Source organism: Dryobates pubescens, chromosome 1 (assembly GCF_014839835.1).
Source record: "Dryobates pubescens isolate bDryPub1 chromosome 1, bDryPub1.pri, whole genome shotgun sequence".
Lineage (NCBI taxonomy): Eukaryota > Metazoa > Chordata > Aves > Piciformes > Picidae > Dryobates > Dryobates pubescens.
The window spans coordinates 23,547,771-23,560,216 of record NC_071612.1 but is presented as its reverse complement, the minus strand read 5'-3'; the positions used below and the strand labels follow the sequence as shown (position 1 = coordinate 23,560,216).

The 12,446-nt window shown below is 44.5% G+C and overlaps 1 protein-coding gene across 1 annotated transcript in view; it reads right to left on the bottom strand.

Annotated features, from left to right (window-relative positions):
• Positions 1 to 4,370: 4,370 nt before the first annotated feature.
• Positions 4,371 to 12,446, bottom strand: part of MANBA (mannosidase beta) — a 50,902-nt gene continuing 42,826 nt past the window's right edge. Inside the window, exons 15-17 of the mRNA XM_054162963.1 lie at positions 10,277 to 10,419; positions 7,879 to 8,136; positions 4,371 to 5,014 (exon numbers count right to left, since the gene is read on the bottom strand). Coding sequence (XP_054018938.1) covers positions 4,790 to 5,014; positions 7,879 to 8,136; positions 10,277 to 10,419 — 626 coding nt within the window. The 3' untranslated portion in view covers positions 4,371 to 4,789. The remainder of the gene's footprint in view (positions 5,015 to 7,878; positions 8,137 to 10,276; positions 10,420 to 12,446) is intronic.

Sequence of the window (12,446 nt, the reverse complement as noted above, 5' to 3'; positions counted from 1 at the left end):
GGCACTTGCCAAGACTCCAGCTGAGTCAGCACATGCGTGTGCCTGTGCACACACAGCTGTGTCATGCCCTCTGTGCCAGCTGATACAATGCTTGCCAGAAAGAGGAGCATGACTAATGCCCCACTTTGCTTTCAGACATGCAGTCATCTCAGTATCTTGTTTGCAGCATCCCAGGCAAGAAATTCTACATCTGGCTACAGTACAAATAAAAAGCTGTGGCCAGTGCACTTCGAGATGCTAGATCCACAAACTATGTCACTGTCTCAAGCATCAGGCCTGCTTCTTCATGTGAACTCCTCTGCTAGCCTCAGCTTCTCACCAGTGATCAGGCTGAGCAGTACAGTTACAGCTTTCTAGCATCATACCAGTACCAAGAACAATGCTTAAAAGATGAAGCATCTCTTTCTTCCACTGGAAAGCACCTGAGGGCTGCCACATGCAGTTGTCAGGGAAGCAAGCCTGCAGTTCTGTCTGGATCAGGCAAGTCCTCACTGGCCCAAAGAGTCTGGCTCAATCGACAGGCCAGTGGTTCTAATACACATGGGTAAAGTCCCTTCCACCACTGTCATCACCCTCTGCAGCACCAACTGGGGCACCAGCCAGCCACAATGTAAAAAAAAATGTGCAAAACAAGGATCAATCTGAACCACTTCTTGATGGGCTCTCAGTATCACCTTTGAAAAGCAGACCCCCAAGACCAGGTCCTGCCAAGCAACCACTCATCACCTTCCTCTGGATTAATTCTCAGAGAGGCAGGGATAAAAACCAAACCTGTGTTAAGGTTCTGTATCTTTCATCTTTCCACCTTAAATGAATTTGTGACTTTAAATTTGCTATCTTGTAGCATTTGACTGGAAGGCAGAGTTATGTAAACCCAATTCTTTGACTGGAACAGGTCCTTAAACATTCCAACCACAAGTTCCTGGATGAGTCAACTTACCCCCACAGAGGGTGAGAGACAAAACTGCCATTCTGACAACGTGCAGGCTGGCTTGTAAGCCACAAAACAAAACTCTCCTCCTCTGAGAATGAGAAACCCACTGCCCTGTTCCTCTGCACCTGACACTGCTGAAGCTCTCTGAAATGGACTCCACCACACATCTCCAAAAACAAAGGGAACTAATAGCAGTATTGAAAACAGATGTGCCTCTAAGGAAAGTGTACAGGCTCCAAGGTATGGAAACAGCAGGTAACAGACTGAAAAAGAGCTTACTTGGGAAAGGAACTTCAGATACATTCACACACTTCTTTCCTGGAAAAGATGTAGAAGAACTCAGAAACAATTCCAAGGAAGCATTCCAATAAACTGGAGCAAAAGAAGTCTTCCTTGTGTGGCAGAAAGTACCAAGAAAGATGCCCTCTACTGCTCAGAGCAGTCTGCAGGTCCTGAATGGGTTCAAAGCCAAATCTCTGCCAGAGAGCAGTTTCAGGACATCAAATTAGCCAGTGCCCTACAGCTGTATTCCAAAACTGGCTCTCAAGTTCTGTTCTGGAAGGGCATTTGTCACGGCTCCTGCTGAGGGGAATTCTGACTGCTGCTTTTGCCATCTGTGGAGAACAGCTCAGAGGGAGCCCAGAAGCAAACAAAGGCCATCAGCACAAGCAAACCCAGTGATCCCTCCAACAGAATAGTGCAAGGCTGCACCCTGAAAGAATACTGATGAGGCCATTCCCCTCTACTCCTGCCACCAGTAGTTTAATGACCCTGAGGACAAGCACTGGGGCACTTACCAAATGCTCTTCTGATGCTCCTGCTGCTGATCTCCAGTCCATCCGATACCACTGGCAATACAGGTGCTGCTGAGTAGATGCAGCAACACTCAGGTGGCCACAGATGGATGTCTGGATAGAACCAATGGATCCTCAGAAGAGCCTTCACTGTTGTGTTCCTCTCTTTGCCCTGATCCTACTAAAGGCAAAATGACATAACCAAGAACAGCAGAGTATGCAATGGCTGCAGTGCCAGTGGGTAAATGGCTAACATGTAGCATGTTACAGCCACTGCTGCACTGGGCAGAGATGTAAACAGCATCTAACACACCCTTACTGCAACACCAGGAAACCTGAAGAACATATTATCAAGACAGTAATGTGAATGAGCTTCCCCATTAAGTTCTGGTTTGAGCTAAAGCATTTGGCTTAAACAACTGTAAGTCTTTCATAACGGCACCTAGAGCTGAATTAAAGCTTTCCAGTAATAAGGAAGGGACCCACTCTTTATGGAGCTTCTGACTCTTAAGAAAAGCAAAACCAAAACCCCAAACAATTTTTAAGTTGTCTGAACCTTTCCATGCCAGTCTGGTAACTGCAGAAACCGAGAGCAACCCCCCCAGCATTTTGTAAAAGAATGCTCTTCTGTGTGTCAGTGCTGGCAGGCACTAATTGTACAGCTGCTTCATCAGTTACTGAGTGGAGGCTACATCTTTCCATTCATGCGTTTGTCTAAAATTTGTGACAGGCTGAACAAGGTCACAGCTACCCAAACCCATGGCTTACTGCCTCTAGCAATCCAAAAGCTCTCTTCTACATCACTGAAACTTCACTCATGTTCCGAGATGGCCTAAGAACAAACATCATTGACCTTCAGACAGTCCTGCTGCATGTCTTTTGACACAAGTTATTCTCTCAAAGCTTTATTTACTTAACACTATTAAGCTCCACTTGGAAATTCTATCTAGATGTTGCTGGAAGAGATACTATGTCAAAGTAAGGTATTAAGCAACCTGCCTCTTTTTTTCTGATACACTGCAGCACCATTCAGCAATTCTGTTTTCCCCACATTTCTCCATTCTTACCTTATCTTGAGGCTGTTACTGGTTTGATTCCAGGCTACTGAAAAAAACTGAGGATGTTTTTCACATTGCCAGCTGAGGAAGCTTCTCAGGTAACCCTGTATCAGTATCTGCATTGTCTGGTTTTCCCTGTTGAGTTTACATAACCTATAAACATTGCCACATACACATCTTGATTTCTTTGGAGTTTACTTTCAACTAGGGCAAGTTTTGAATCAGAAAAGCCCTTCTGTGCAACAGCAGTTAGCTGTTCTGGTGATCAAGTAAAGCATTTCTAGGCAACTCCCCTTTATCACTTCTTTGATCTTTCAGTTTGTCCTCTTGCTCAGGATTGTATCACTTTTGGTTAATGCCCAATGTGAAATGCACCAGAGACCACTGAGCATCATCAGTCTTTGCACACCTCTTTGCCCATTAAAACTGCAACCACTTCAAGAAAACAACTCCTGGTTCCAATTTCTCCACATGCTCTCCATGTTCTCTCCAAGTGCTCCAGACCAGCAGGAGGCATCACCCATCTGGTACTTTTAAGACAAAGGTGGGCATCACCAGCAGACCTTGTTCAAACACTTAATACTAAGTGCTCATTCTGCTGCGTGCTTTGCAAGAGAATTAACACTTGCCTGAAACATGAGAGGATCTCTGTGCAGCCCCAGCAAGATCCTAGCTGCATTTCAAACCACATCTGACAACCCTGATAAGTTTAGCAGCCTACCCATGGCATGGCTTAGTGGCCTGGACTTCCTGATAGTTGAAGCTCCAGACTTTCAGCTCCACAGGCTCCAGCAGCCCCTCATGCTGAAGCAAGCTTGTTTTCTGTGTGGCAGATGCCAAAGTGAGATGACATTTCTGGGAGAAACCTAAACATTTTAAGAACCAGTTTCCTCAGAATAGACAGGGAAGCACCATGTCTTTGTAGGGATTAAGGAGTTCAGTGTGCCATCAGATCTAACACTCAGTCAACCATGTCTTCCACAGAGAACCCACACACAGAGAAGCTAAATCAGGATGTTGAGGTTTTCCTCTGTTGGAAAGGGAGAGGGATCAGTGTGGAGCACAGGGTCACTAGAGAAAATGCAGTCACTGTGGTCCTCTCACACGCCCACTGCTTCTCTACGCTGCCCCTCTTCATACCTTTGGGCAATTCTTCTCCCCCTTCCTTTTCCCACAGCCAGGCACATCTCATGCTATGCCATATTATGCAGGATTCCATGCAGCAGCAAAAGGTTTGTAACCACACCTGCAGCCCTCTGGGAAAAGTCAAAGCTGGATGCAGAGCTCTCAAGGTCACGGCTCAATGTTGCCTGAGAGCAGAAAATCTCCAACTCCATTTCCTTTCAGGAGAGCAGATTGCTGTGGTGTCTGACTAGAGAGCTGAGGTTCCCTGTCTGTTTGGAAGCCTATCTTACAAGAGGCAGGCAGCATACCTGTTGGAGCAACAGCCATAGACTTGACAGGGCAGGACTAGCACTCTCCCAGCCTGGCATAAAACCAAACCACTCCAGCTGGGGTCAATAACCGTGCAGGTGATTTCAGCTTCATATCCTGACCACCCCTCTTGCCCCCAGCACGCCTTCCTATTCCTCTGGGATGAATTTCTTCCAACTGCATAGTGAAAACAGAATAAATACAGACTTCTACAACCATAGTCTGGAGGCACACTTGTGTTGCCTCTTAGTGCAGAAGAATTCACAACTCTGAGCTCCTGTGGAGTGGAGAGCTCAGACCAGCTCTCTGGCACCACCTCACCCCTCCCATTTGGTACAGGAGAGGTGTTCTCCTCAGCACCTGAGGAAGCCTGCTTTCAATACACCACACATCAGATGCAAGCTTTGCTCGTGCCATCTTTACATTGAATCAGCAGTGAACATTTACACAAGACATGAACAGAGAGGATGTTCTCCAGTCAGCTCAAGTTGTACATCACTTCAACTTTGGTTAAACTCTTCTCATTATTTTTTTTTAACCTCCTTATCTTAGAAGGATATTAAGTATTGTCAGACAACATCCACCAGAGAGGTCAAGGTTAGGGACTTTTCCAGTTCTTCAACACTGGTAGGTTCCCAAGGATAAAACACAACCACTTTCTTCTTCTCTGTCATAAGGAAACCATTATCACTGAATCTGCCCTTTATACTCCCTACATCCAGGGAAACAAATGCAGCCACTGCCCTGGTCTGGAGAACAAACACATAAACGTCATCTCGTTGGGATACAGAGGCCTGGAAGAGAAAAAACACAAACCCACAACAACAAACCCAGCACAGCACACAAAGACAACACAAAGACAACAAATAAATAAAGGAAAATGCACATGTTAAAGACTCACAGAGTTACCCCCACACTGGGAAAGACCTGCAGGTCAGTAAACCAGACTGAGCAACCACACTCCCTCAAAAATGACTATTCTCTTCTGGAACAAAGGGGCAAACCAACAGGATTCGTTGGTAAGATTCACACAAAACCTTCAAATGTTGTTAGCGTTCCTAGAACATCCTACACATTGTGGAAAATGACAAGAGAAGGCTCTGAGCAGACCTTACTGTGGCTTTCCAATATTTAAAGGGAACCTACAAGAAAGCTGGTGAGGGACATTTTAGGGTGTCAGCGATAGGACTGGGGGGAATGGATCCAAGCTGGAGAAACAGAGGTTTATATTAGATGTTAGAAAGAAGTTCTTCACCATAAGGGTGGTGAGACACTGGGAGAGGTTGCCCAGGGAGGTGGTAGAAGCCCCATCCCTGGCTGTGGCTCTGGCCAAAGTGATCTAGCGTGAGGTGTCCCTGCCCATGGCAGGGGGGTTGGAACTAGATGATCCCTGAGGTCCCTTCCAACCCTGACAATTCTGTGAAAATGCCGCAAAATGTTATCCCTCTGCCACCTTCTTGGGGAGATAACTAAATAAATGGCTCTCTGACTTGTACCTAGTGCTGGTGTCCTGTACTTCTGCAGTGAGAGAATCTGTCCTTTTCCCATCATGCTTCAGAACCTGTAAATTCACAGCTGCTGCAGTAGCTTTCCAATTACGTCAGTAATAGAAATGCATAAAAGCAAGAGATGGTAAAAGAGTCACAGCAACACAGGAGGTCACCTCATCATAATGGGACATGGCAGTGAAGATCTCACACTGCATGTACAAGGCAGCTGTATTGTGAAACACCAGGACAGGGTACAATGCTTTATATTAAGTTCTATCAGTAGCTAATCTCAGAGAGGCTTGAAAGCACAAGCAGGATGCCTTTTGATACAGCGTATTCACCACCATGACATCAAATGCTCCATCAACCTCCTTTCAGGAGGAGCAGGATGTAGCAAGGTGGCTGCTGGTCCCTTGTCCCAGGCAGCTAGTGACAGGACAAGAGGAAGCAACTTTGAGTTGTGCCAGGCAAAGCTTAGGTTGGACATCAGGAAAAATTACTGCAAGGGTTGTCAAACCCTGGCACAGACTGCCCAGGGAAGTGGTTGAATCATCACCCCTGAAGGTATTTAAAGGCACAGACATAGTGCTTAGGGACACGATTTAGCCACAGAGTTGGTAGTGTTAGGTTAATCACTGGATTTAATCTGAAGGGTCTTTTTCCAGCCTAAAGAAGTCTGCAGGTCTATGATTGATTTTCAAATACCAAACTAAACATAAAAAGCAGACAAATGATGTGAAGTGCAGAAAACACATCCTGCTTACAAGGCAGACAACACAATTCATCTGTACAGAAAAAACCCCACACATCCTTGACCTTTTGTGTTTCCTAAAGAAACAGTCAAACTCTTCCTATTTCTTAAAAGCAATACTATGAAGAGTAGCACTTGGACTAGCAACTAAACTATCTGAAAGTCCAGTTGGTTATTAGTAACTAGGTATAGAAGCATCAGCTTCTCAAAACAAGGAGGCTTTTCTTTTCAATCACAGCTGCATACTTTCCTAAAACAACCCAGTAGGGTACAAGGATGTTTAGAGACATCAGTTGGTACTGCAGAGACAACACAGTCCTGGGGGAAAAAGGAATAAAATTTCCCAACAGTGCTCCAGTTCCAGAGCTTTTTATTATTGATGATGTCACACAAAAACCCCCAAACCAACCCCAAACCCCAGCATGACTCAAACTCCAGATTGTGCAACCAGCTTAAAAAAAAATTAAAGCCAGGCTGATGTCTTTCCTTTGTATGCTCAGGAGGCAGAGCATGCTGCCATGAAAGAGATAAGAGGGGGAAATTTGGCCCATTTTCTTTTTGTAAAGCATTTACACTAGTCCAGATTCAAAGAGATTAACGACCTCTAATTGCCCCTTGTTTAGCTTAGCTGCAGTGTGGAAGCCAAACGTGAGAACACGCAGGTCCCCATGCTGCCAACCTGATGATTAAGAATTTTGCAACACAAATTACATGCTAAGAAGTGAAGCTTAACCGTGTGCTTAACACACAGAGCATGCTTGTTCTCTCTCTCTCTCTGAGGCAATCTGTGAAAAAGCAGCAAAAGGACTAAATGACAGTGTTAAACATCACTGTCAGGCTTTCTCTGCCTTTTGGGAAGACTGACAGACTTGCCAGATATTAAGAAATAATCACTATTATGAAAATCAGAACCCTTAGCTGGAAGGCAGGGATTTGCAAGAGCAGGAAAGGAGCTTGCAATATTGCATGTTAGCAATGAGCTGAGAGCCTCAGTCCCTCAAGAGGAAATGCTGCTGGCAAAGAGGCACTCCACACAGCTCGGCTAGCATCACCTAGCACTGAGGCACGTAACTGTCTGCAAGCCAACACACTTGCCCCAATGCTATTTCCTACCTAGGGACAAAAAAGAGAATGAAAGGAGCAATGCTGCAGCAGTCAGGTGAAAGCCAGTCAAAACAAAGGAAATGGAGGCTTCAGTATTTCAAACAAGGAAAACCCCACCAGTGTTATTCAGATATGCACAGAGTGACAGAGAGAAAAAAGGAATGTAAAACTCTGCCTCAACATGGCAGCTAGAACCGCAACAGCTATGCAGAAAGAACATCAAGTGGAAGAGGACATTGCACAGCAGTAAAGTGACTCAAACTAGTATGGTTAGCAACACCAAATGCAGTAATTGATCATGACTGATGCTTACCTTCAGTTGGGTCTTCTCTAACCCTACAGCATCCTTCAGCGAGGAAAGGAAGTGATGGTTCACAGGACTCTGGAGCCCATCTTCTCCCACAAGATAGAAGGTAACGACACAGCTTCTCCTGGTACAATTGCCACATCTCTCCAGCAAGTCATTTATGGACTCCTTGTAGATGGGGCCAGCACTTTGTGCTTTAACAGTCACACCATATTTGGCAAGGGTGCACACTGGCTCCAAAGAGCTCCAGGAGTGCACAGTGACCTATCAAACGTGTTGAGAGAGCACAAAGCTTGTAAGAAAGGTTACATCTGTGAAAACAACCTAGCAGCCAAGGTTTTGCATTGCTCTTTGCAAGAGATGTTGGATGTTCGGAAGATGTTTTTCATCATGAGGGTGGTGAGGCACTGGAACAGGTTGCCCAGGGAGGCGGTAGAAGCCTCATCCCTGGAGGTTTTTAAGGCCAGCTGGATGTGGCTCTGAGCAACCTGATGTAGTGTGAGGCCCATGGCAGGGGGGTTGGAACACGATGTTCCTTGAGGTCCCTTCCAACCCTAACAATTCTGTGATTCTATGTTCACTTGACAGTACCAGCTGATTTCCACCTAGCAAAAGTCTCCACAAAGATGTAAACAATCAATATGGCATAGTAATTAGAGTATACAAATCTAACAAGAAATCCAGTTCAAAAGTCTAGATGTGCTGTTCTTGATCTACATGGCAATGAGTTTTCTTCGAGAAGTAGGGGTTGCAAATGCCTGCCAAGTCAGTGCTGGGAAATGGAATTAGTAAGGCACTAATTTGTTCACTCTTTTTTTGCCCCACCCTGATTGAAAAAGGCAAACAGATTTATGGAATGGCCTGGGTTGGAAGGGCCCTGCAAAGGTCATCTAGTCCAACCCCCTTTTCAGTAAGCAGAGGCATCCTCAAGTAGATCAGGTTGCCCATGCCCAGAGCCCCGTTGAGCCTCACCTTGAGTATCTCCAAGGACGGGACCTCAACTACCTCCCTGGGCAACCTTCATGGTAAAGAATTTGTTCCTAACATCCAAGCTAAATCTGCTCTTCTCTAGTCTGAAACAGATTGCTCACCATTAATTCAGATGATACCCAGCTGGGCAATCTAGAGCTTTGGCACAATCAAACAAGATGCAGCATCTTTTTAACAGAGATTATGGAAGTCATAATACACATTCCCATCACTTCGTGTCAATACAGGAGCAAAAAAAGGGTAGCATACTCTAGAAAGCAGGCACTTAATGAGAATTACAGTTTCTGTTTCTCCATACAATTTAGATTATTTTTGGCCTAACAAGAGTCAGAAGTCAGGAGCAGATATTAACTCCTTTTAGAAGATTTAGGTCCCAGCTTTTCCTTGAATTGTGAACTAGAGCATATGACTGGAACTGCCCTACTGCCAGTGCTTAGCTGGCCTTAGCAGGAAACTTGAGTTTAAGCCTGCAACAGTAACTCAAACCAGAAATAAAACATTTCAGTGCAATCCTACTCTAAGAACTGGCTATTCAGAAATAACAACCATCTCCTACACTATATATATGACTGTATACAAGTGACCTTACACATCTGAATATTCATGGCAGCCCAGCAGCCAGAGCAGGGAATTAGCAATGGACATGCTCACACTGCTAGATGTGAAATGACATGGGAGTCATTCCAGGTTTCTAGGCTTGTTCTTCCATCCTTCCCAGCCTTTTCACATGGGATGCCCTACCATCAGGAATTGTATCTTATAGTGCAAAATGGACCCTGAATTTATTTGAGACCTGGCTGCCATATGGTTAACTGCAACAAAACATTAAATTCAAAAGCAAGCCTGTGCTCTAGAGAATAATTCACCAGCCCAAACAGTGCCTAAGAAATCCTAGCAGTTTCTGCAGCATTATCAGAAAACAGTAAAGACTTTGACTGTAACAAGGTGACATTGCACAGGTGGTCTTGCAGTTAAAGTACACCTAGAGGGTTCTCTGGATATTCCAGAAAATAATCTAGCTCTTTTTCCCATAGCAGTGTGGTTTGAACACTGGCAAGCAATACTACAATCCCTTTTTTTTTGCCCCTCTCACATAATCAGTGAATCTAGTTCTAGCAGGAACAGTTTTGTTAAGTGGTGAGGTACCATTTTTCCTACTTGGTTCTATTTAACTGTCAATCCCTGTGAGATTTCAACAGAACAGTTAATTTAAGCTCTGCACCTACAGGCTGTTAAGCAGTAGACACTACCATAAAAAGGGAGAGCGCTGCCTCAAGAAGATTGAAGACAAGAATTGCACCTCACTGTGTCTGAACATGGACTTACTGAAGTTTGTCCTTACAAGGATGTGCTGATTCAGCTTCTCAGAGTTTTGCAGGAGGGACACAATGGTGGTGAAAGAGATGTCGCTTACCCTCAAAGCCAGCTTGCGGTCCACGTGAAGATCCGAGACACCATAAATATGCAACACACCGCTGTCTTCATAGGCCACAGGCAGCAGCGGTGCAAAGAAGTTCTGGGCAAAATAATGGAGCAGTTTCCACTTGCCACCATACTCTGAGAAGAGTTAAAAGAGAAAAAGATCTGTTACTGAATCCAACCTGCACTATCTGGTCCTGCTATGGCAACGTAATATCACCCTCCACCCTTTTTCCCCTTTATCAGGTACAGAGAATGACTGAAGTTAATCTTGTTTGCTTCCAGCCATGGTTCTGGAAGGGATCTGATGCTCTTTCAAGCTTTTTTTTTTTGAGCTTCAGCAAAAGGTCATATTTTTCAAGTGCTGGTCCTATCACTGCTATGCTGCTAGTCAATTTTTAAAACCCTTATGCACAGGAGACAGCAGCAGAACTGAGAGAGTGTACTCCACACCAAGAGGCAGCTGAAGCATCTAGGTTGTTAAGAATCCAGACAAACAGATGAGAATTGGTGGCGTTGCCACAAACTGTCACCACTGCAAAGAGACAAGAGCCTGTCTTTTGGTGCTTATACAAAGCTCTCTCTTGCCCTTTTCAGTTCTTCCTTAGAGGAACATCAATAGCAATGAAGAAAAAAAAATAAAGAAAAAAGTTCTCAGACCAAACCCAGCTCTGAGTTAGGCAAAAAGAACTTGCCAGGATCTAGAGGCAGCACTCACTGTGAGGGATTTAGCAGACACATGATGCAGACGTGCCAAACAGTCCTCTCCGCCTGTTTGATGGAAAGCTGTACATTGTTACTGGGAATGCTTGGATAGTCTGCCATTAACAACCTGGGAAAGCCATTAAACATCATCTCCTCTCCAAAAATCTCTATTTTGCCAATGCAGCACTGCCACAACCATTTTGAAAGTGAAACTGCTTCCACTTCTATTTATTTCCATCTAGCACCTACTGTCAGTATTTTAACTCTGTTCAACCACAAACTGACACTAAAAAGAAGTAGTAAGTCAGCAGCAGCAGCATCTCATAAGGAAAGAAAAGTTAGATACCAGTTTCATTCTCATTTCTGGCTCTCTATTTTATACAATAAATTTGAAGTTCAGAGATGCTGAAAACCATTTCCAGTCCTACGTTCTTGTTATTACTCCTTACCTCGCTGCTTTTTGGTGCTTGTACAAAGCTCTTAGCACTTGCACATATTTCATTATCCAGAGTGATGTAATCTTTAAAAGGCTGTGCTTGTGGCTTTCACAGGGAGCTCTGATCATGCTTTGCCTGCTCTCCACATAAACATAAATGAACTTTATGGAGAGCAAAGTGCATTAGCTCCCGCTTAGCACCTTGCACATGACCTTGTTTTCAGCAAGCTCACAATCAGCTAGCTTGAAGAACAGACAAGAAAAGCTCTCATCTACCTGGAGAACCCATACAAGATTCAACTGTGCTGTGAGGCCAGACTTGCCAACAGAACACCAACAGCATTCCAGTTAATAGAGCTGGAGCAAACCAAAGAGATGAAGTATGAAAGAAAACTTCAAGAGAGGCTGCTGAGTTTCTTCAAACCAGATTGCTGATAAACTGACAATCATGCTTGGCAGACTAGTACTCTTCAATACATGAATGAAGCCACCTTCTTGCATTCCAAGGATAATTCTTGACAGAAAATGTTGGTGGTCTAAAGGACAATTCTGCCAAACCCAGGGAGTGCTAACAAATTACTTTTCAGGGCTGTGAAACCTGAGAAGATGAGAGCTTTGGATGGGGATGGATTATCTGGAACAGGGTGAACTGCAGGGCAGCATCTGATCCATGGAAATGGAACAGAATAAAAAAGCAATGGTCCTTGTAGGAGAAAATGACACTGTGCCTAGCCTCAGGCTTTGGGAGGGGCTGAGCTCCCAGAAGCCCTCAGGACTGCCAAAAAATTCTCAGGAATTTCAATTGTCACTGCAATAGCTATTGCTGACTGCAGGCCTCAGACAGAGGCCACCATGAGCTCAGACAAGTTATGCAGCATGGGCTGAGGTTTCAAGCGCCCACTGCCTCATATTTTGAACTCAATTTATTTGACATGATGAAAATCCAGGCTTCAGCTGTTTTAAATGAGGAAATGAATAATGCAGTTGCAGTAGAGCAGTTCCTGTTACTCTGTATAACAAAATC